Source organism: Lepus europaeus, chromosome 5 (genome assembly GCF_033115175.1).
Source record: "Lepus europaeus isolate LE1 chromosome 5, mLepTim1.pri, whole genome shotgun sequence".
NCBI lineage: Eukaryota > Metazoa > Chordata > Mammalia > Lagomorpha > Leporidae > Lepus > Lepus europaeus.
Window position 1 is genome coordinate 687,253 of NC_084831.1, and position 23,334 is coordinate 710,586.

The following is a 23,334-nucleotide window of genomic DNA, read 5'->3' on the forward strand; positions in this document are numbered from 1 at the left end:
CGTCGGGCTCCGGGCTCCGCGGGCCGGGGCGGCCACACCTCGCTCTCCGCGGCCGCACGGCGCGGCCCCCGCCGGCTCCCTGCTGGCCGGACCGAGCCCGGGCCGGCGGGGCGGGGCCGGCCGCGCGCTCCCATTGGCCGCAGGTGCGGCCGCGCCCGCGCGCAGGTAGACACCTCCGCGCCCGCCATTGGGCGGTGCCGCGGGGTCCCCCGGGGATTGGCCCAGGTGGCCGCCCCGCCTCGCCCTCATTGGCCGCAGGTGCCACCGCCCCCGCCCCGGGACCGCCCGCCCCGGGACCGCCCGCCCCGCCGATTGGCCGGCCACTCGCCCGCGTCGGCCATATTCGGGACGGGCCGGAGCCCCGCGCGTCCCCCGCCCCCCGCGCGTCCCTGCCGACCGCGCCCCCGGCCCGCGCCGGGCTCCGAGGACGTGGCCCGTCCGGCCCGGGACTCCAGCACCGGCCGCTGCGCTCCGCGCTCCGGCCCCGCCATGGCCCGAGGGCGCGGGACGCGGCGCTGACGGCGGCCGGCGGGGCGCGCCATGCCCAGCAGGGCCGGCCCCAAGATGGACGGGAGCGGCGGCCGCGTCCGGCTGAAGGCGCACTACAGCGGGTGAGCGCGGGGCCGTCGGGGGCCGGGCCCCGGGCTCGGCGGGAGCGGCCCGCGGAAGCCTCCCGGGCGCGGCGGCCCGGTTGTTGACGTTTGCCCCGGGAGGTGGACCGCGGGGCGGACTGGACGGACGCCCGTCGGCGGGGACCAAAGTTTCCATCCGATTCTGGAAGCGAGGGCGGGGTTTGCGGACTTTCCGCCGCGCACCGAGTTTTAAAGCCGGGCCGGGACTTCGCTGCGGCCCGCGGTGCCCGGAGCGCCGCGCAATGGGGCGGGGAGCGGAGCCGCCGGCGGTCAGCGGCCCCAGGAGCGCAGGACGCTTGGCCGCCGCCCTGGGCAGCCGCGGCGCCTGGTGCTGCCGGAGGATCCTGGACAGCAGCCGGGGCGGCCGCGGCTTCCCGCTGAGGGTCGGCCTCGGGGTCCGGGGGTCCGGCACCCTCCTGGCGCCCACGGTGGCAAGCGGAGCCCCAGGCACGGGCGCAGGCGGCAGGGCTGGCACCTAGCGGGATCGCGCCCTGGAGGACACGGGTCAGCTTCTGGCCTCAGGGTGGACGTTGGGGGTCTGCAGTGGGGACTCAGGGGGCCGGCGTTTCTCCTGCGGTCCCCGGCCTCCTGCCGTGCTGCGCCTGGGAGGCCCCGGGGTGGGGGTTGGTGGGGTTGGTGCCGTTGGTGCCAGAGCCGGAGGGAGCAGGATTTCTGGGAGACTGACCGGCCAGGCCCCTGCCCCAGCAGGTCTCAGCCCTGGCTGGTGGAGTGTCCGCCCCGGGACGGAGGCCTCCGGCTCATGGATTCCATGCTGGGTGCCCCCAGCCTCTCCCAGGCTGTCCAGGTCCATCCTGGCCAGGAGCCAGCATTCTCAACAGGTGCTGCTCAGCAGTGCGGCCTGGTGGGAGGCACCCTGGGCTCTGACCTGGAGGACCCCCAGGCTCTGGGCTGGGCTGTTGGCCACCCCCTCCCTCTCTTTGGCCCCTGGGGAGGCTTCAGTTACTGGTGATGGGCAGGGGAAATTCAACCTGCGCACTCTGGTTTCTCGGCTGAGGCGGAGCCCCTCGCCCGTCCTTCCTCCCCCTCCCTTGCCTGCCCCTCTCTTTCCCTTCCCTTTTCCTCTTTTCCCTCCCCGCCCTTCCTCTCCCTCCCCTTCCTCTGCCTCCCTCCTCCCTCCCTCCATCCCCGCACCTTCCACGCTGAATGAAGTTCTGTCTGGCGGGAAACTGAGGCCTGGCCAGGTGGAGGCCCTTCTTTGGAAGGGGGGGGGGTCTTCGGCCACCCCTTCCCCTTTGTCCCCAGGGCCTTTCCCTGTCAGAGGGCCACCGGGAGCGAGAGGGTCCCCGGTGAGGGCGCCAGGCTTCAGGACCCTGCTGCTGCCTGCCCTGTGTCCAGCCCAGCTGGCGTCCTGGGGCCTTGGGCTTGAGGAGCTGGGCCCAGGACACGGGGGCCAGGGAGGGCTCACAGCAGCCCGCATGTCCCTGCCTGTGGCTGCTGGCACCGGAGGCCCACCCTCGCGCCCAGAGGGGCTGCTTCACCCAGGCCTGGGCGGGGGCTGGGCTGTGGTCCCCCGCGGCTGGGTCTTTGCCAGACCCTGGAGTTTCTGGGAGCTGCTGACCTGACCTCCGGTGCGGAGGCAGCAGGGGATGGGAAGAGGTCAAAGGTGAACCCCTGGGTCAGGCGGCCAGTGTGCGGGGCAGTTTGGGTGACCCCCACTGATGAGCCACATGACGGGCAGTGTGGCTGGGTAGGCAGCCGGGGGCACTTCCGGCCAGCACTGGGGTGGTCGTCCCGGGTGCCTGAGGCCAGGGGCTGCCGTGCAGAGGGACCCTGGGTGCCGGGGGCTCTGGGTGTTGTGTACAAAGCTCTGTGTAGAAACGTGCTGGGGTGTGCGTGAGCTCCGGCTCGGGCTGTGCTGGGCCTGGGGGTGAAGCGTGGGGGGAGGGCCTCCTTGTCCTTCAAGTAAACAAGTAAATAAGCAAGAACAGAGGGGCCTGTAGTAACCGAGGCCTCGTGGGGAGACGGGCAGCACCACGCAGGCACCCCTACCCCATCACTGGGGGGGCACCAGCAGACACCCCCACCCCTGCCCCACCCCTACCTCTGGGGGCACCAGGCAGACACACCCCCTACCCTGCCCCTACCTCTGGGGACACCATGCAGACACCCCTCCACCCCTACCTCTGGGGACACCATGCAGACACCCCTCCGCCCCTACCTCTGGGGGCACCATGCAGACATCCCTCCCCTGCCCCACCCCTACCTCTGGGGACACCAGCAGACACCCCCACCCCCACCCCTACCTCTGGGGACACCATGCAGACACCCCACCCCTACCTCTGGGGACACCATGCAGACACCCCTCCACCCCTACCTCTGGGGACACCATGCAGACACCCCCACCCCTACCTCTGGGGACACCATGCAAACACCCCTCCACCCCTACCTCTGGGGGCACCAGCAGACACCCCACCCCCGCCCCTACCTCTGGGGGCACCAGCAGACACCCCCACCCCTACCTCTGGGGACACCATGCAGACACCCCTCCACCCCTACCTCTGGGGACACCATGCAGACACCCCCACCCCTACCTCTGGGGACACCATGCAGACACCCCTCCACCCCTACCTCTGGGGGCACCAGCAGACACCCCACCCCCGCCCCTACCTCTGGGGGCACCAGCAGACACCCCCACCCCTACCTCTGGGGACACCATGCAGACACCCCCACCCCTACCTCTGAGGACACCATGCAGACACCCCCACCCCTACCTCTGGGGACACCGTGCAGACACACCCCCTACCCTGCCCCTACCTCTGGGGACACCATGCAGACACCCCTCCACCCCTACCTCTGGGGGCACCATGCAGACACCCCTCCACCCCTACCTCTGGGGACACCATGCAGACACCCCCACCCCACCTCTGGGGACACCATGCAGACACCCCTCCACCCCTATCTCTGGGGACACCATGCAGACACCCCTCCACCCCTACCTCTGGGGACACCATGCAGACACACCCCCTACCCTGCCCCTACCTCTGGGGACACCATGCAGACACCCCTCCACCCCTACCTCTGGGGGCACCATGCAGACACCCCACCCCCGCGCCCCTACCTCTGGGGACACCAGGCAAACACACCCCCTATCTCTGCCCCTACCTCTGGGGACACCATGTAGACACTCCCACCCCCACCCCTACCTCTGGGGACACTATGCAGACACCCCACCCCCGCCCCTACCTCTGGGGACACCAGGCAAACACACCCCCCACCTCTGCCCCTACCTCTGGGGGTACCATGCAGACACCTCCCACCCCACCCCTACCTTTGAGGACACCATGCAGATGCACCCCTACCATACCCCTACCTCTGGGGGTACCAAGCAGGTACACCCCCACCCCCACCCGTACCTCTGGGACACCATGCAGACACCCCTCCACCCCTACCTCTGGGGACACCATGCAGACACCCCCACCCCTACCTCTGGGGACACCAGGCAGGCACCTCCACCCCACCCCTATCTCTGGGGACACCATGCAGACACCCCCCACCCCTACCTCTGGGGGCACCACGCAGACACATACCCCTACCCCTACCTCTACCTCTGGGAACACCATGAAGACACCCCTGCCCTACCCCTACCTCTGGGGACACCATGCAGACACCCCCCCACCCCTATCTCTGGGGACACCATGCAGACACCCCCCCACCCCTATCTCTGGGGACACCAGGCAGGCACCCCCACCCCACCCCTACCTCTGGGGACACCATGCAGACACCCCCCCACCCCTACCTCTGGGGATACCAGGCAGACACCCCTCCACCCCTACCTCTGGGGACACCAGGCAGACACCCCCCCACCCCTATCTCTGCGGACACCAGGCAGGCACCCCCACCCCACCCCTACCTCTGGGGACACCATGCAGACACCCCCCCACCCCTACCTCTGGGGACACCATGCAGACACCCCCCACCCCTATCTCTGGGGACACCATGCAGACACCCCCCCACCCCTACCTCTGGGGACACCATGCAGACACCCCCCCACCCCTACCTCTGGGGACACCAGGCAGGCACCTCCACCCCACCCCTACCTCTGGGGACACCAGGCAGGCACCCTCACCCCACCCCTACCTCTGGGGACACCATGCAGACACCCCCCACCCCTACCTCTGGGGGCACCACGCAAACACACACCCCTACCCCTACCTCTACCTCTGGGAACACCATGAAGACACCCCTGCCCTACCCCTACCCTCTGGGGACACCATGCAGACACCCCCCCACCCCTATCTCTGGGGACACCATGCAGACACCCCCCCACCCCTACCTCTGGGGATACCAGGCAGGCACCCCACCCCCACCGCCGCGGGGGTTGGGTCCAAGCCTTCCAGCGCCTGTGCTTGGAGACTCCTGGACTGCGAGCTCTTGGTGAGGCTGCGATTCCTTCTCGGGCCTGGCCTTGAGGGAGTCCCTTCTGTCCACAGGTCGGGGCAGGAGGGGTGGGGCCACTGTCCCCTTCACCGGGTGTCCAGTCCCGCGGTGGTGGCCGCCTCCGACCTGGTCTTCCAGGGGCCCGTGCCCGTGGGGTCACAGCTGCAGGGCTGCCGCCTGCCATTCCCCCAGGGCTGAGAATTCCAGACCCCCCATTCATGCCCTGGGGTGTGGGAGGGGCTGTGGGTCCTTCACCTTAAAGAAGCCCGGGGGCGGGGGGGGGGCCTGCCCTCCCCATCCCCCAATGGTCACCTTTGGGCAGACGGAATCTGGGAGCCAGCAGGAGCCACTGTCTGGATTCCTCCTGGGGGCGTGGGGGGCCTCCCTGACCTTTGCTCCCAGGAGGTGGAATTTGTGCTGTTAATTTTTAAACACTGCACTCGGCCAGCGTTGCTGGTAAAGCCCCTGCCTGTGACCCCGGTGTAGCCCATGGGCGCCGGTTCGAGTCCTGGCTGCTCCACTTCGATCCAGCTCCCTGCTATAGCCTGGGAAAGCAGTGGAAGGTGGCCCAAGTGCTTGGGCCTTGGTACCCATGTGGGAGACCCTGATGAAGCTCCTGGCCTTGGCCTGGCCCAGCCCTGGCTGTTGCAGCCATCTGGGGAGTGGACCAGCCGGCGGAAGAGCTCTCTCTGGCACTCTGTTTTGTTTGGGACTGGGAGGGCTGTCGTCTTGGGCAGAATTTTGTCTCGTTGATCTGAGCAATGATGCGGTTCCTCGGGGATCCGCCTTTTTTTTTTGACAGGCAGAGTGGACAGTGAGAGACAGAGAGAAAGGTCTTCCTTTTGCCGTTGGTTCACCCTCCAATGGCTGCTGCGGCCGGCGCATCGCGCTGATCCGAAGCCAGGAGCCAGGTGCTTCTCCTGGTCTCCCATGGGGTGCAGGGCCCAAGCACTTGGGCCATCCTCCACTGCACTCCCGGGCCACAGCAGAGAGCTGGCCTGGAAGAGGAGCAACCGGGACAGAATCTGGCACCCCAACCGGGACTAGAACCCGGGGTGTCGGCGCCGCAGGCAAAGGATTAGCCTATTGAGCCGCAGCGCCGGCCAGGGATCCGCCTTCAGCCCCTGGTGACGGGCGTCCGTGTTCTCTTTGCCCAGGGACATCTTCATCACCAGCGTGGACGCGGCCACCACCTTCGAGGAGCTCTGTGAAGAAGTGAGGGACATGTGCGGCCTGCACCAGCACCACCCCCTCACCCTCAAGTGGGTGGACAGCGAAGGTGCGGCCCTGCCTTGCCCCGGACGCGGGCGCTGCTGTGGGCTCTGTGCCGTGCAGCGGGCAGGTCCTGCCTGCTCCGTCCTGTGCTGGGCGTCCCTGGCAGGTGGCTCGGCGAGGGGGAGCCCACCTCCCTCCCTCCCTCCCTCGCTCCCTCGCTCCCTCGCTCCCTCGCTCCCTCGCTGCCTCCTTTCCTCTCCCTCCTCTTTGTCCCCATCGCCCCCATGTCCTCCCCATATCACAGTCAGACACCCATCCTAGAATCTGGGGAGTGGGGAGTCCGTCCAGGGTGGACCCCTTCCCATTGGCTGACTGAGGATGCACCGAAGTGGGCGGAGCCTTGTGGAAGCTGTGTCTCTGTGTCCAGCCTCATGGTGGCCGTGTCTCTGTGTCCAGCCTCATGGTGGCCATGCCTTCCAGCCTCATGGTGGCCGTGTCTCTCTGTCCAGCCTCATGGTGGCCGTGTCTCTCTGTCCAGCCTCATGGTGGCCGTGTCTCTGTGTCCAGCCTCGTGGTGGCCGTGTCTCTGTGTCCAGCCTCGTGGTGGCCGTGTCTCTGTGTCCAGCCTCGTGGCGGCCGTGTCTTCCAGCCTCATGGTGGCCGTGTCTTCCAGCCTCATGGTGGCCGTGTCTCTCTGTCCAGCCTCGTGGCGGCCGTGTCTCTCTGTCCAGCCTCATGGTGGCCGTGTCTCTGTGTCCAGCCTCGTGGTGGCCGTGTCTCTGTGTCCAGCCTTGTGGTGGCCGTGTCTCTGTGTCCAGCCTCGTGGCGGCCGTGTCTTCCAGCCTCATGGTGGCCGTGTCTTCCAGCCTCATGGTGGCCATGTCTCTGTGTCCAGCATCGTGGCGGCCGTGTCTCTGTGTCCAGCCTCATGGTGGCCATGCCTTCCAGCCTCATGGTGGCCATGTCTCTGTGTCCAGCATCATGGTGGCCGTGTCTCTGTGTCCAGCCTCATGGTGGCCATGCCTTCCAGCCTCATGGTGGCCGTGTCTCTGTGTCCAGCCTCGTGGCGGCCGTGTCTCTGTGTCCAGCCTTGTGGTGGCCGTGTCTCTGTGTCCAGCCTCGTGGCGGCCGTGTCTCTGTGTCCAGCCTCGTGGTGGCCGTGTCTTCCAGCCTCATGGTGGCTGTGTCTCTCAGTGTCCAGCCACATTGGCTCTGGGTTCGCGGCTTGTGCTGTCCAGTGAGAGAGGACAAGGACCCTTCCCTGCTGTTGTTGCTCCTGTCCTGCTTAGTGGTCAGCGAGGGGTGGACTTGTGTCCCATCTGGGGGCTGGCTGGGTCTCACACAGGGGCTGTGGGCTGCGGCTGTCCCGGGACCGGTTTCGGGGTGGCTGAGCCCCAGCAGCCGACTCTGGCCTCGCATGCCCCCGACCTCCAGCGGTGTCCTTGCCCACACAGGTGACCCTTGCACGGTGTCCTCGCAGATGGAGCTGGGGGAGGCCTTCCGCCTGGCCGGCCAGCGCAGGGACGACGGGCTCATCCTTCACGGTGAGGGACGGCCGGCGGGGGGCCGGGGGCTGCCCACGTGGGCGCAGCTGTGCCTGGGACCAGGGGACAGAGGAGGCGTGGAGACCTCACCTTAACAGAACTGAAGGTGCTGGGTCCGTGCCGTCCGGTTTGGGTTTTCTCCCACCGTCTTGGTACTGCAAGGGGAGCTCGGTCCCCGGAGAGTCCAGCTGGGTGCGGGCGGGGGTCCTGGGCCCCTGCACCTGGCACCCCCACCTGTGCCCCTCCCTGGGCTCAGGCTGTCGGGTTGCCCGGCCTGCCTGCAGCTCTGGGATTGGGGTGGGGCCTGGGCTGCCCGCTCCTCGCTCCGCTGTCTGCCCCTCGGCCTTCCTGACAGCCGGTTTGCCGCTCTGCTTCCTGGGGGAGGTCGCAAGTGGCAACGGCTGCTGCAGCCACGTTTAACCCTTTCTGAGCCCCGGCTCCGAGCATCCATCGTGCAGGCCCAGAGTGTTAGGTGTTTAGTGCTGGGTGCTCCCTGTGCAGGCTCAGTGAGTGTTAGGTGTTTAGTGCTGGGTGCTCCCTGTGCAGGCTCAGTGAGTGTTAGGTGCTTGGTGCTGGGTGCTCCCTGTGCAGGCTCAGTGAGTGTTAGGTATTTAGTGCTGGGTGCTCCCATGCGTAGACTCAGTGAGTGTTAGGTGTTGAGTTCTGGGTGCTCTCGTGCGTAGACTCAGTGAGTGTTAGGTATTTAGTGCTGGGTGCTCCCATGCGTAGACTCAGTGAGTGTTAGGTGTTGAGTTCTGGGTGCTCCCGTGCGTAGACTCAGTGAGTGTTAGGTGTTTAGTGCTGATGCTCCCTGTGCAGGCTCAGTGAGTGTTAGGTGTTTAGTGCTGGGTGCTCCCTGTGCAGGCTCAGTGAGTGTTAGGTGTTGAGTTCTGGGTGCTCCCATGCGTGGACTCAGTGAGTGTTAGGTATTTAGTGCTGGGTGCTCCCGCGTGTAGACTCAGTGAGTGCTAGGTGTTTGGTGCTGGGTGCTCCCGCGCGTAGACTCAGTGAGTACTAGGTATTTGGTGCTGGGTGCTCCCTGTGCAGGCTCAGTGAGTGTTAGGTGTTTAGTGCTAGGTGCTCCCATGCGTAGACTCAGTGAGTGTTAGGTGTTTAGTGCTGGGTGCTCCCGTGTGTAGACTCAGTGAGTGCTAGGTATTTGGTGCTGGGTGCTCCCTGTGCAGGCTCAGTGAGTGTTAGGTGTTTAGTGCTGGGTGCTCCTGCGCGTAGACTCAGTGAGTGCTAGGTGTTTGGTGCTGGGTGCTCCCTGTGCAGGCTCAGTGAGTGCTAGGTGTTTAGTGCTGGGTGCTCCCTGTGCAGGCTCAGTGAGTGTTAGGTGTTTGGTGCTGGGTGCTCCCTGTGCAGGCTCAGTGAGTGTTAGGTGCTTGGTGCTGGGTGCTCCCTGTGCAGGCTCAGTGAGTGTTAGGTGTGTTTAGAGCTGGGTGCTCCCTGTGCAGGCTCAGTGAGTGCTAGGTGTTTAGTGCTGGGTGCTCCCTGTGCAGGCTCAGTGAGTGCTAGGTGTTTAGTGCTGGGTGCTCCCTGTGCAGGCTCAGTGAGTGTTAGGTGTTTAGTGCTGGGTGCTCCCTGTGCAGGCTCAGTGAGTGTTAGGTGTTTAGTGCTGGGTGCTCCCTGTGCAGGCTCAGTGAGTGTTAGGTGTTTGGTGCTGGGTGCTCCCATGCGTAGACTCAGTGCTAGGTGTTTAGTGCTGGGTGCTCCCGTGCGTAGACTCAGTGAGTGCTAGGTGTTGAGTTCTGGCTCTGCCCTGTGAGGCAGAGCCGGAGTCTGGGGGGCGTGGAGATTTCCTCCCTGTCCTGCGTTGCTGTCCCACCACGGGCTCCCCTGACGGTGCCTCCGGGACCCTCCCATGCTTTTGCCCTGAGGTTTCCAGGGGTCTCGCTCTCCCATCGGGGGTCTGGGCCGCCTGCATGGACGCTGACTCTGTCTCCCTCCCCTGCAGTGTTCCCCAGCACGCCGGAGCAGCCAGGCATGCCGTGTCCCGGGGAAGACAGTGAGTGCCCCCTGCCCCACCCCTGCTGCCTGCGAAGGCGGCGCTCGCCGTGACCCTCGCCCTGGCCTGGAGCCTGGCGATGCTGAGCCAGTGTCCGGAGGATTTCGGAGGCCCAGTGCCGTGGGCCCGCACGCTGGCTGCACGGGGAGTGGCCAGCCTGCTCACTTGATGGCAAAAATGCCGAGGGGCCTTGACCCATGGGAGGGAACGGGTCAGCCTGGGATGGTCAGGTGCTGGCCACGCCCCGCCTGAGTGGGGGCACTTTCCCTGGGTGTGAGGGATGGGCCGGAGGGGGCTTCTCGCCTGGGCAGGACCGGGTTTTGCCTGTGCTGGCCTCCAGGGCAGGGCCCCCTCCCAGCAGGGGTTCCCCAAGCCCAGCTCCCAGTGGGGGCTGAGGGTCGCACAGAGGCCAGGCGGGGATGAGTGTGGTGCCTGGGGGCTCCTGTGCCACCTGTGTGGGCAGCTTTCAGGTCCTTGCGCGCGTGGGTCTGGCCCTGGTGTGACCGTTCAGTGGGCATTGCCTGCGGCTGAGACCCTGTCCTCCACGCGTGTGGCCGTCAGGAAGGGTCTGGGCACCGTGGGCCTGCTGCTAAGGTGATCTTGGTGGAGACACTGCCCCACCCCAAGGGGCTCCGTCACTCAGGCCAGGGCCCCTGGGGGGATCCCTGCGAGTGGAGGTGGGGTGAGCCTAGGAGGTGGGGGTGGGGTGAGCCCAGGAGGTGGGGGTGGGGTGAGCCCAGGAGGTGGGGGTGGGGTGAGTCAAGGGAGGTGGAGGTGGGGTGAGCCGTGGGGGTGGGGTGAGCCGAGGCGGTGGGGGTGGGGTGAGCTGAGGAGGTGGGGGTGGGGTGAGCCCAGGAGGTGGGGGTGGGGTGAGCCGTGGAGGTGGAGGTGGAGGTGGGGTGAGCCATGGAGGTGGGGTGAGCTGGAGGTGGAGGTGGGGGTGGGGTGAGCCCAGGAGGTGGGGGTGGGGTGAGCCGAGGCAGGGGAGTGTGGAGCGCGTGGCCGAGCCTGCAGGAGGGCGCCATGGGCAGAGTGGGCCCTTGAGATGCTTTCCCAGGTGGCTGAGGCTGGGTGTGGGGGCAGGGCAGGCGCCTCCCTGCCCGCGGTCCCACTCCAGGCTCTGGCGTCCACCCACTGGGCACCCAACGAGCAGGAGTGACAAACAGTGCCAGCGTGAGAGTTCGGCTCCATCCTGCCACCAGTGGCCCCGTGGGTGGCGCCCTCCAGGTGTTCACGGCTTCCTGTCCACAAGCAGCGCTGCCCAGGGCCAGGGGTCAGTGTGAGGGCCGGCCTGCTGGGGCGTGGCGCTCACGAGGGCACCGGTGGAGGACGGTGGCAGCGGCAGGGGCTGAACACCTTCCGGCGCATTCCGCACATACTCCCCCCCTCACTTGTGAGTGCACTGGAGCGAAATATGCAGCCGCAGCCACTTGAGAACACTCACTCGTGGCGTCTGGTCCACTCACGGGGCTCTGTCTCCTCTGCCTGGCTGCGTACCTGTGACCTGCCCCAGCCCCGCCGCCCTCGGTACCACATGTAAGCAGGACCCCAGACCCACAGTCTCAGCGTGGTCACCATGGTAGCGGCTGAGTGAGGTCCCCCTGCTCGGCGGGACCTTGGGCGGCGAGAGACGCGTGGCGCTGGCCACACGCTGCTCTGGACACTGTCGGCCTTTGCTGCTCCTGTCCCTGCCTTCCACACTTGTTGCTTCCCAACAACCCCCATCCTGGCGGGCTGCCCGTGGCTCTTGGGCTGCCCGTGGGCTGTCCTCGCGGCTGGGCGTGGGCTCTTGTCCTGGCAGGCTGCCCGTGGCTCTCGCGGCTCTGAGGTCAGTAGAGTTGGGCATCTTTCAGGTGCTTCTCGGCCATTTGTTCATCCCCCTGGAGCAGTGTCTATGCAGGTCCTCTGCACGTAACATCCAGACACCTTTTGACGACATGAGGCAGACACAGGCGGGAGTGAGGGGAGCGAGTGGGATCTTCCACACCTGGGTGGGGCTGGGGCTGGGACCTCACTCACGTCTCCCATGGGGGTGGCAGGAGCCCCATCACACGAGCCACCACCAAGCCACCAGCACCGCGTCCCAGGTCTGCAGGGTAGAGAGCCGAGTCGGGCACCAGGCCCTGCACCCGGGGGGCCGAGTCAGGCGCCAGGCCCTGCACCCGGAGGGCCGAGTTGGGCACCAGGCCCTGCACCCGGGGGGCCGAGTTGGGCACCAGACCCTGCACCCAGAGAGCTGAGTCGGGCACCAGGCCCTGCACCCGGGGGGCCGAGTTGGGCACCAGGCCCTACACCCGGGGGGCCGAGTTGGGCGCCAGGCCCTGCACCGGGGACTCCCCGTGGGCTGTGGCGTCTTCACCAGCAGGCTGAGTGCCCTCTGCTGTGAGTGTGTTTTCCTGACAGCGAGTGCTGCCAGTTCTTTCTGTGAGAGTCCTTCAGAAAGTAGAGCTGAAAGATGCTCCCTTCGATGCAGGTCCTCACACTGCGCGTTTTCCGCGAACTTTCAGAGACCCCTGGAGTTCTGCGTGTTGAGTCCTTGCCCGATATACGATGTTTTCTCTCCTTTACTGGCTGAATTTTTACTCTATTAATACATTTTATTTTATTTTATTTTATTTTTTTTTTTTGACAGGCAGAGTGGACAGTGAGAGAGACAGAGAGAAAGGTCTTCCTTTTTGCCATTGGTTCACCCTCCAATGGACACTGTGGCCGGCGCACCGCGCTGATCCGAAGCCAGGAGCCAGGTGCTTCTCCTGGACTCCCATGGGGTGCAGGGCCCAAGCACTTGGGCCATCCTCCACTGCACTCCCTGGCCACAGCAGAGAGCTGGCCTGGAAGAGGGGCAACTGGGACAGAACCCGGTGTGCCAGCGCCGCTAGGCGGAGGATTAGCCTAGTGAGCCACGGCACCGGCCTGATAATACATTTTTAACAATTTATGAATTTATTAGAAAGGCAGAGTTACAGAGGCTGAGGCATAGAGACAGACAGAGGTCTTCCACCTGCTGGTTCACCTAGAGCCTCCTCCAGGTCTCCCACGGGGGTGCTGGGGCCCAAGCACTGGGCCATCTCCCGCTGCTCTCCCAGGCCACAGCAGAGAGCTGGCCTGGAAGAGGAGCAACCAGAACAGAATCCGGCGTCCCGACCGGGACTAGAGCCCGGTGTGCCGGTGCCGCAAGGCAGAGGATTAGCCTATTGAGCCACGGCGCCGGCCCCCAGTAATGCATTTTAAAAAATTATTTACTGGGGCTGGCATTGTAGCACAGTGGGTTAAGCCACCACCCACAATGCTAGTGTCCCATGCTGGTTCGAGTCCCGGCTGCTCCACTTCAGATTCAGCTCTCTGCTATGGCCTGGGAAAGCAGTGGAAGATGGCCCAAGTCCTTGGGCCCCTGCACCCACGTGGGAGACCTGGATGGAGTTCTAGGCTCCTGGCCTCGTCCTGGCCCAGCTTGGCTTTTGTAGCCATTTGGGGAGTGAACCAGCAGATAGAAGATCTCCCTCTCCCTCTCTCTCCCTCTGTCTGTAACTCTGCCTTTCAAACAAACAAGTCTTTTTTTTTTTTTTTTCCCAAAATATACTTGTTTGACTTACTTGGAAGGCAGAGAGACAGATCTTCCGGTCTGCCATCTGCTAGTTCACTCCCCATGTACCTACAAGCGCCGGGGCTGGGCCAGGCGGAGGCCTGGGGCTCCATCCAGGCTCCCACGTTGGGGGCAGGGCCCCCGGCACTCGGGCCACCATCTGTTGCCTCTCAGGGTTGGAAGCAGGCACGGGGATGTGGGTTGCAGGCGTGAGGGGCCACTGGCCTGCCACACCCGGCCACTGTCGCCTGGGGCCCTGTTGCGGGGTCGGCTCTGTCCTCTGGAACAGCACCGTCCTCTCCACTGGACATTGCTGGCACCCCTGAGGGGCCCTGAGGGATTACGTCTGGGCTCTGTCCTGTCTCCGTGGCCGGCCTGTCCGTCTGTCTGCCCACGGCAGTGCCACCCTTGTGATTGTTGCCTTTGTCGTGAGTTCTGCCACCAGGACCTGTGGGTCTTCCAGCTTTGTGCTTTTCCAGGGTCCCGGCGGCGGCTTTTCTGAGCCGGGGTTGGCTGGATCTGCTGAGTGGCCCGTCTGGACAGCTTTGCGCCGGCAGCCGTGGCCGGGGCCTGTCCCGCTGCCCTCTGCGTCCACGTCCCTGCAGTGTTTCTCACGGCTTGCCCCGAGTGTCTTTCACCGCCCGGGCCGGTTCCTGAGCGTTTTGTTCTGATGCTGTTGTAGGTGGGATTGTTCACGGTTGATGCCCAGAAAGCAGCCGATAGAGACAGAGGGGCAGCGACACGAGAGGGAGGGAGACAGGCAGAGAGAGGAGCCTCTGTCCGCTGGGCCGCCCCCAGACGTGTGCAGCAGCAGGACTGGGCCCCCGGGGCGGCAGAGACGCAGCTCCTTGAGCAGCGCCGGGACTCGATCCCAGGCCCTCGTGGGTGGGACGCTGGTGGCCAGGGCGCGGCCCGGCCGCCGGTCCCTGTGCCGAGCTCGTGTCCTCGTGCTGGGCTGCAGCCACCTACGTTTACGATTGTGCCGTCTGTGAGCCGACGATTTTACATCTCCTCTCCCGTGGCCTGCATGCGTGGACGTGGGAGGGCCAGTGTCCTTGCCTGCCCCCGGGCGGCTGGGGGCTCCTTGTTTCTGAGGGTTTCCCTCAGGAGGGCGCTGGGTTCTGCTGGGTGCCCCCCTTCGTCCTGGCAACCAGTGTCCTGCGTCGATGGACCTTGTGTCCCACGAAAAGTGCCACGTGGCCCTGGTGTGCCTCATTAACGTGGCGTCACATTGGCTTTGCTCCTGATCTGTGGGCAGCTGAGTGCGTCGGGGTTTCGCAGCGTGAGCGGGGTCAGCGTCGGCCGCTCCGAGTGTTGCTGAACTTGCCCACGGGGCTGCCTGGCCAGGGCGTCTCCGCCAACCGGTCTCAGGCCTGCCCAGGTCTCCGAGCGCCGGTCCCGGTCGATCTCTCTTTCCTCCAGGCTGTCAGGTTGTTCATGGAGCTCTTCGGAATCCTTGTCCTTTCCGAGGGGATTCTGGGGACGGCCCACTTGTGTCTGATGGAAGTGGTCCCACCCTCTCTGAGAGCCAGCCGCGGCCCCTCGCGCCCCAGTCACTCTGTCTCCTCTCTTTTCGTCGCTGGCCCCTCCTCCGACCTCTGGCTTTTCCCGGCCCGGAGCTGGACGCTGGTGGTGGGTTTGAGAGCACCCTTCCGTGTGGACGCCGGTCGGGGTGGACTTCCCGGTCAGTGCTAGGTCGCTGGGCCCCCGGGCTCTGTGGGTTCTCACTTCTGCTCACCTCTCGGAGTTCCGGGTTTCCACTGTGATTCTACCTTTGACCCGTCTTGTGTTTAATTTTCATGAATTTCCCAATTTTCTCTGTTACTGACTCATGTATTTATTGTTATTTGAGAGGGAGGCAGACAACAGATCTATCCACTGATTTTCTTCCCAAATATCTACAATGGCCAGGGCTGGGCCAGGGTGAGGCCGGGAGCCAGGAGCTCCATCCAGGTCTCCCCGTAGGTGCTAGGGCCCAGGTGTGCGTCAGCAGGGAGCTGGACTGGAAGGGGAGTGGCCGGGACTTGAACCCAGGGCACGGACGTCCCAGCCAGCGTCTAAACCACTGCCAGGACACTCGACGCCAACACTGGGTCGGACGCGGCCTGTGCGGTTGAGGTGCCTCAGAGGAAGCCTCAGAGGCAGTTCGGGGTCCCCCCTCCACGGTCAGACCTCAGTCCAGGCCGGGGCCCCGTGTGTGTGGACGTCAGGTTCATCTGTGGGGGTGCGGACAGTGGCTGGGCGCTCTGGTCAGCCACAGGGCTGGCCTTGTGTGTTCCGGGCACTGGGGGGGGACAGGCGGGACAGAGCAGGCGACGCCATAAGGGATCCAGGCTCCTGGTGGTTTGGTGGGCGGCAGGTCAGGACCTGCGGCAAGTCACGTGGTCTTGCATGGCTTGCTGGCACGGATGAGTGGCAGCCTTGTGGCCTGGGGGATGCAGTGGTCAGACCTGGGCCACGCACTGCAGGGACTGGTAGGCGTGGCTGCCCTCCTGGTGACACACGGCAGACGAGTCCCTAGCCCAGGAGCCATGGAGGCGAGATGCGTGTCCCCATCCCCCCTCTGTGCCTGTGGCCCCTGGGCCCCTGGGCCACCCTTGCCCGCCCAGACACAAGGCAGGGAGGCTGTAGGGAGCACCCAGCCCCAGCCTGTGCAGTGTCCAGTGCCACCGTGAGTCCTTGTGTCCTGGACACCCTGGCTTGTGGACACCTTGCTCCCGTCCTGCCTGTGTCCTCACATGGCCTTCCCTGGTCTCTTCTCACACGGATGCTGGATTTAGGGTGCATCTGGGTAGTCAGGGACAGAGCCCCCACCCGGCTCGTCTCAAGACCCTCAGCTGATGACATCGCCCACGGCTCTCAGCTTTCTGGGGTCACCATGAGCCCCACCACAGCGCTGCCCTCAGGTCCACCTGCCCCGTCTCCTCGTGGGGTTGGTGGGGCTGAGCCGAGGCTGGGGGGCCGTGGCCTGGGGCTGACGGTGGGTGGTGGGTTCACACCAGGCAGGGCGCTGGCCTGGCCCTGCTCGTCACAGCCCCACCCCCATGGCCCCGCCTGCCTTCCGACCCTGAAGCCGTGCCCTTCCTACACAGGTGAGCCTGCAGCAGCCCTGGGAGGGCAGGGGGCCGTGGCTGGGGCCAGTCCCAGCGGGCACGGTGGGAGCCTGAATGTCCATGGTGGCGTGTGGGCCCTGGGCTCTAACGTCCAGATGGCGCTCACTGCCGGCCCAACCCCAGCTCAGCCAGGAGCCTGCTGGGCCCGGTTTGTCCTCTGTAGGCGGGGCTGTGTGAGTAGTCGCCACTCAGGGAGACTCCCGCCGCATCCAGTAGGAGAGAACGTACCCCCCATGGAGTGCACGCCAGTCTGGGGTGGGGGTGGGGCTCCTGGGTGGCTGTTGGTGGGTGTTTGGTGAGTTGTCACACTGAGCTGTCGTTGGTTGTAGGTTTGGGGTTGATGCTTTGTTGTTGGTTAATGATGGGAGGTTGTTGGTTTGTTGTTTGCTGGGTGGTTGTTGAGATGTGAGTTGTTCGTTATCAGTGGGTGGGTTGTTGTTATTGGTGGGAGGTGGTAGTTTTGTGGTTTGCTGGGTGGTGGTTGAGATATGGGTTGTTGGTTATTGGTGGGTGGCAGTGGTTGTGGTTTTGTGGGTTGCTATTATTCATTCATTTATTTATTGACAGAGTTAGAGAGAGAGACAGAGAGTTATAGACAGAGAGAGACAGAGAGAAAGGTCTTCCTTCCGTTGGTTCACTCCCCTAATGACTGCTACGGCCGGTGCTGCGCCGATCCGAAGCCAGGAGCCAGGTGCTTCCTCCTGGTCTCCCGTGTGGGTGCAGCGCCCAAGCACTTGGGCCATCCTCCACTGCACTCCTGGGCCACAGCAGAGAGCTGGCCTGGAAGAGGGGCAACCGGGACTAGAACCCGGGGTGCTGGCCCCACAGGTGGAGGATTAGCCAAGTGAGCCATGGCACTGGCCTGGGTTGCTATTGAGATGTGAATTGTTGGTTACTGGTGATTGGGTTGTTGTTTATTGGTGGGTGGTGGTGGTTTTGTGGTTTTCTGGGTGACTGCTGAGATGTGGGTTGTTGGTTAATGGTGGCTGGGTTGTTGGTTGGATTTGGGGGTTGTTGGTGGCTTGTTGTGGTGGGTTCCTGGGTTGTTGGTTAATGGTGGCTGGGTTGTTGGATGGATTTGGGGGTTGTTGGTGGCTTGTTGTGGTGGGTTCCTGGGTCGTTGGTTATTGTGGGTGGTGGGTGGAGGGCTGCGAGCCAGCAGTGTCCTCCACGTGCGGCTGGGCAAGTTATCATGGAATCCTCTGGAATCCTTCGGAGCTAACAACTCGTGTGAGTCCCTGGAAGTTCTTTATTTATGGGTGTGTTTGTCCATTGTTTAGTAAAAACCCAATCTCATTCAGCTTTGTCTTCAATTATTTACAACAAACTGGAAAAGCTGGTTTTCCACCTAAAATAGGGCTCCAGGGAAGAGCAAGTGTGGGTTCAGCCTGGACGCCCTGGAGCCTGGTGTCCAGGGCGGACTTCAGGAGAGAAGGTGGCAGTGGGTGGGGCCGGCGTGCGTGGGCGTCACACGGGACACGTCTGCCTTCCCGCTCTAAGCCGCCTGTGGAAACGGTGGTCGTGCTGTTTAACGATTTCATTTTCCTTTATTTTCAAGATTGACTTAATAATTATTTGAAAGGCAGAGTCACAGAGAGATAGACGGATCCTTCATCCGCTGGCTCACTCCCCCAGATGGCCACAGCTGCCAGGGCTGGACCTAGCCACGCCTGGAGCCAGGAGCTTCGTCTGTGACCCCGTGTGGGCAGCAGGGTCCCGAGCATCTGGGCCATCACTGTGCCTCGCAGGTGCACTGGCGGGGAGCCCCGTGTGCGCGCGGATGCTGGCGGCCCCGATGCCACTTCTCAGTCGCGGTCCTGCTCTCTTGGGCTCTGCGGGCCACGTGCCCTCTCTCATGGCCGCACGGTGCAGCGCTGACGCTGTGTGGCAGCGGGGGCTGTTGCTGCCTGGGGGGCCTTGTGGGGCTCAGCACCCCAGTGCCCCTGCCTGCCAGGCTTCGGCCGCTGTGTCGTGTCGGGACCCAGGCTCACGTTTTCAGACGTGCCTCTGCACAGCGGCCCGGGAGCTGTGCTCTCTGGAGAAACGACCTAGGTCACACAGGGAGCAGCCGAAGGAGCTGGAGTTTGAACCCGGGCTTTGGCCAGCAGTCCACGCCCGAGTGCCGACAAACAGGTGGCCGAGCCCAGCTGTCCGGTGCTTAGGTTCTGTCCCGCAGCTGTGCTGAGGCCAGTATCAGGAGGGGCTTCCAGAGAAGGCTGTGGTCGCTGAGTTCCCAGGGGAGGGGCCTCCACGGCCACATGGGGGCACCAGGGGGGAGGCAGCGGGACAGAGAGAACCGTGTGGTTGCATGGGAAAGACTGGGTGTGGTGGTGGAGAACTCGGGCCGCCCAGCGTGAGTGGGAGCTGCAGCCCGGGGCCACTGGCTTGCCCTGGAAAGCCTGCTGAAGGGCAGCGCTGACCGAGTGCCAGGGCCACCCGGTGTGGGAAACAGGAAGAGCAGCGGGCGCTGTCGCCTCGCACCTGACGTCCCCTCCCCGGCCTCGCCCTGGCCCGTGCCGCGGTCCCCGGGGTGCGGGGTGCGGGGTGCGGGGCCGCCTCTGCTGTGCCGGCCGGCGTGGGTCAGCACCCCTCGGGCGGGCACGGTGGTCAGCGTGTGAGGTCCCGCGGGGCCAGGGGCCGCCCCCGCCTCGCGCTGGGCTGCGCGCGCCCCCGGCCTCCCCCGCGTCAGCCCCGGCGCTGCCCCGGCCCCGGCCCCGGCCCCCCGCGCCCCGCGCCCCGCGCCCCCGCCGGCGCCCCAGCCCCTGTTTGATGCGGAGCGCGCGTTTTCCTGTGACGTCAGCCCCTTCCCGGCCCGCCGCGCTGTAGCGCGCGCCTCAGCGCCTCCGCGCCTCCGCCGCCGGCCGCAGCTTCCCGGGGGAGCCGGCGCCACGGCCGGGCATGAGGAGGCAGGGGCGCGAGGGGCGGGCGGGCCGGCCCGCGCGCCGCTGAGGACCCGCCCGGCCTGCGGGAGGAGGATGCCCGGGAGCGCGGCCCCCGCCCCGTAGCGGAGCCCGCGGGAGAGGGTGAGGACCCGCAGGCCGGGGGCGCGCGGCGGGCGGCGGGCGGCGAGGCCGTTGTCCGCGCGGGTGACAGATGCGGGCGACGGCGGGGCCGGCGCGGGGTGCAGGGCGGCGGCCGCGGGCGCGGGTCCTGGGGCGGCGGCCGCGGGGCTGCGGGCCGCCGGTCACCTGTCTCCTCGGCCCGCGCCGCGCCGCGCCTGTGGTCTGGCCCGGCTCCGCGCTGACGCCAGCGTCGTGCTGGGGCCGGGGTGGCCGTGACGGCGGCGGCGTGCACGGCTCGCCCCAGCGGGTCCCGGGTGTCGGGGAGTGCGCGCGGCCTCCGCTCTCGCGTCCCGACATGGTTGGAGGTAGACCCGGGGCTGCGGGGCGGGGGGTTGCGGACGTCCATTTTGCAAGGTGTTTGTGGAAATAAAAGGAAAACAACAGAAACAACAGCAGCCTCCCTGCCGGCGCGGAGCTGCGGGGCGCCCCTCCCCCAGCCGCCGGGCCGGGGCTGCGGGTGGCTCCCGGGTTGGGATTCGGGAGCGCTGCGGGGCGGGGAGGGGGGAGCCCGAGCTGGAGGCGAGCTCGCCCGCCGGGCCAGGTGTCCGGAGCGGCTTGGTGCCGCACGGGCTGCACTGGCCGTGCCTGGCCCAGGCCAGCTCTCGGGTGTGAGTGCGTTGCCAGGGCACCGGCGCCGGCTCCTCCCTGCAGTCGGTGGGCTGCTGGCAGAGCCGAGATGGGGAGCAGAGGGCCCCCAACCCAGAGAGCCCTGGTGCACAGGGGCGGCCGGGCTGCTGGCGCCGAGTCTGGGTCTGCAGGGCCTCACCCCGTTCCCGTGCCGGCTCTGTGAAGTTATGTAAGGAGTTGTGCGCCCCTAGCCGGCGCGGGCTCTGCTCCCACCTTCCCGATGCCACCTTGGAGGCCACCACCCTGGCTCCCACTTTCCCGGGGGGTTGGGGGCACCTACGGGGAAGGCGCCCCATGTCTGCGTCCCACGTGTGCTGTCTCCAGCGTGGAGCTGGGGCCCGGGCAGCCTGACCGCCTCGAGCCAGCTGTGAGCCCTGCAGGGGATCCCACACGCGGCCCCCGCTGCCTCCCTCGCCCAGTTAGCCATGTGGTGAGGCCGAGGCCCGGCTGAGCACGGCACGGTCCCAGGACGCCTGTGGACGGAGCCCGGGGCAGCCCTGTGCCCTTGAGGGGAGGCCGGAGAGCGGCCTCGGGCTGGGCTGGGCTGGGCCAGGTCCTCGTTGCTCGGGGAAGGAGGGCTCTCGGGTCTGGGGGTCTTGGCACAGGGCAGCTCTGGCCTCTGGCTCCAGCCTCTTGCTCTTGTCCCCCTGCCGCCTCGTGCCACAGGCCCCTGCCTGTGCCATGCCCTGTGTTCTGGGCAGGGGAATGGCACTGCGGGGGTAGGGCCCCCAGCTGTGACTCCACGGAGCCAGCCGGACAGCCCAGCCCTGGCACCGTGGCTCAGGGAAGGGGTAGGTGGCGCCGGGTCCCGAGGCCGTGAGGCTGCGGCTCGCCTGCCCTCAGGCGCTGGGGTGAGACTCCGTCCGGAGCTTCCTGCCCGACAGTCACAGCTCCGCAGAAGCCCACTGGCGGATCTGGACATGGGGTGGTTTTAGGATCCCCCCGAATACACCAAGCAGGGCCCCTCCCCTGCAGCCACGGTCGCTGCCCTGCAGAGGGAGGCGAGAACGCCCTGCGGGAGCCATCAGAGCCTATGGCGGCCGTGCCCGTTCCCGCCAGTTCACGAGGCACAGGTGGGTGGTGCGGGGGGGGGGGGGGGGGGGAGACGGGAACCTGGCCTCGCCCTCGGTTGTTTAATTTTGTTTGAATGGCCCGTTTCACGGCTTGCTTTTTAAAATGTCGTCTGTTGGGGGCTTGGAGCCCTGGTCAGCTAGGTGTCTACCCCTCCCCGGGTCCCCCACCACCCTGGGTTGCTCCCTCGGTCTGCCCCTCTGTGGAACCGGTTGGTTGAGCGTTCGAAGGAGGCCGTTGTCGGCACAGGCGGGCGGCCCTGGGCCTGCTGCGCGCTGCGGGTGAAGTGTGGACGCACATGGGAGCTCGCAACTTGCACTTTTTGTCCCCAGGTGGGACAGGCTTGACAGGGAGATGCCTGCCCCCGCTTCAGGCTCCGGAGTCCTAAGAACGCGTTTGCGCGGCGGTTTCTAGACCTTTCCATCTGGGACGGTGCTGGTCTGGTCGGCTCCTGTGCCCTGGGGGGACCAGTGAGCGTTTGCAACCTGGGAGCCCTGCAGTGTTCCCGTGCGTGCCTGGGAATTCCGCGTGCTCCGCCCGTCCTCGGGACTCCGCGTGCTCCCGTGTCCTCACGTGTCCCCTGCTTGTGCAGCTCTGGTTGTGCTGATGCTGGTCCTGGTCCTCTCGGAGTTTTCTGGAAGTCCTCGTCCCGGGCCACCCTGAGCCACCTTGCGCCCAGGTGGGGGTTTAGTCCCCGCACTGCCAGGTGCCAAGGGGCTGGGCTGTGGTGTCTGGAGGTGCAGTCCCTGTGGTGGGTGCTGGTGGCTTGAAGGGTGGGGGGAGAGAGAGAAACACCACCTAGGCACACGCCTGTGAGGCCTGGCGCCCCCTGGGGACTCTGCCCACAGGGAGCCCTCAGCCGTGCACCTGCAGAGCGGGGAGCTGCACGACCCCCTTCTCTCTGCAGCGTGGCCTCAGGTGTCTGAGGACAGTGACGCGGGGAGACCGAGGCGCCCGCGGAAGCCACAGCCCTTCCCCCTCCTGCTGCCAGTCCCTCCCCTCCGGCAGGGCTGGGGCCTCCTGGCCCTCTCTCCTCTCCCTGCTGTCTGTGTCTCTCTCTCTGTGTGTGTCTCTCTCTCTTTCTCAGAAAGATTTATTTCCTTATTTGAGAGGCAGAGATAGAGAGATGTTCCATTCACTGGTTCACTCCCCACATGGCCACAGCGGCCAAGGCTGGGCCAGGCCAACGTGAGGAGCCAGGAGCTCCATCTGGTCTCCCGAGGGTGCAGGGGCCCTCGGGCCTGGGCCATCCTCTGCTGCTTTCCCAGGTGCAGTAGCAGGGAGCTGGATGGGAAGTGGAGCAGCCGGGGCTCAGACGTGCTCATGGAGGATCCGGCACTGAGGTGGTGGCCTGGTCTGCTATGCCACAGTGCCGGTCCCTCCCTGGTCCCTGCCCTGGGCCCCTGCCTTCCTCTCGTGGCCCGCTCTGTGACCTCAGCGTGGCCATGGCCTCATGGGACGTCTGATTCTGCGTCCGAGTGGACGTCCCCTCGGGTCGTGGAGGTGTGACTGCAGACAGATGCCATCTCAGTTTTTACATGTGTGGGGTTGATTTGCTTCTGGAAGTTTCTAGAATTTTCTCCGTATCCTCAGGTGGTGGTGCGGCCTGAATCCGGTGCTGGGAATGGCCAGGGTGGAAGCTTCAGTCGCCCGAGGACTGACCCTCTTTTGTCCTTGGGAGCTGCCCTGTTCCAGGCTGACCTGGACTGGCCCTCGGAGGGGCCTGCTGGCCGTCTTCTCGTCTGCCCGTTCGGCCGCCTGGCACGGGCAGGTTCAGGATTTCTCGTCCAGAGCATCCACGGAGTGTGTCCCTGAGACGTCCCACTTCCATGAGCTGTCTTGTGTCCTCTCAAGCCTCCTTTCTGAAGTGGAGCCCCCTGCCCGCTTCTGGGCTCACTCCCCGTGGCCAAGACACGGTGACATTGCTGGTGTGTTGTGGGCTCCCGGCTTCGTGTGGATGTCCCGCTAGTGCTCACGGCGCCCTGAGGCAGGCGAGAACGGGACCCAAGGCCCGCAGATGGGGTAGCCCAAATCACTCGGCTGGCGTGGCTGGGCCTGGGGCCTGCCGTTTGCCGCTGTGG

The 23,334-nt window shown here is 65.8% G+C and overlaps 1 protein-coding gene across 1 annotated transcript in view; it reads left to right on the forward strand.

The window, feature by feature from the left end:
* The first annotated feature begins 471 nt into the window (after positions 1-471).
* The window catches only part of PRKCZ (protein kinase C zeta), an 88,012-nt gene continuing 65,149 nt past the window's right edge, over positions 472-23,334 (forward strand). Inside the window, exons 1-4 of the mRNA XM_062190304.1 lie at positions 472-611; positions 6,188-6,309; positions 7,700-7,789; positions 9,747-9,797. Coding sequence (XP_062046288.1) covers positions 541-611; positions 6,188-6,309; positions 7,700-7,789; positions 9,747-9,797 — 334 coding nt within the window. The 5' untranslated portion in view covers positions 472-540. The remainder of the gene's footprint in view (positions 612-6,187; positions 6,310-7,699; positions 7,790-9,746; positions 9,798-23,334) is intronic.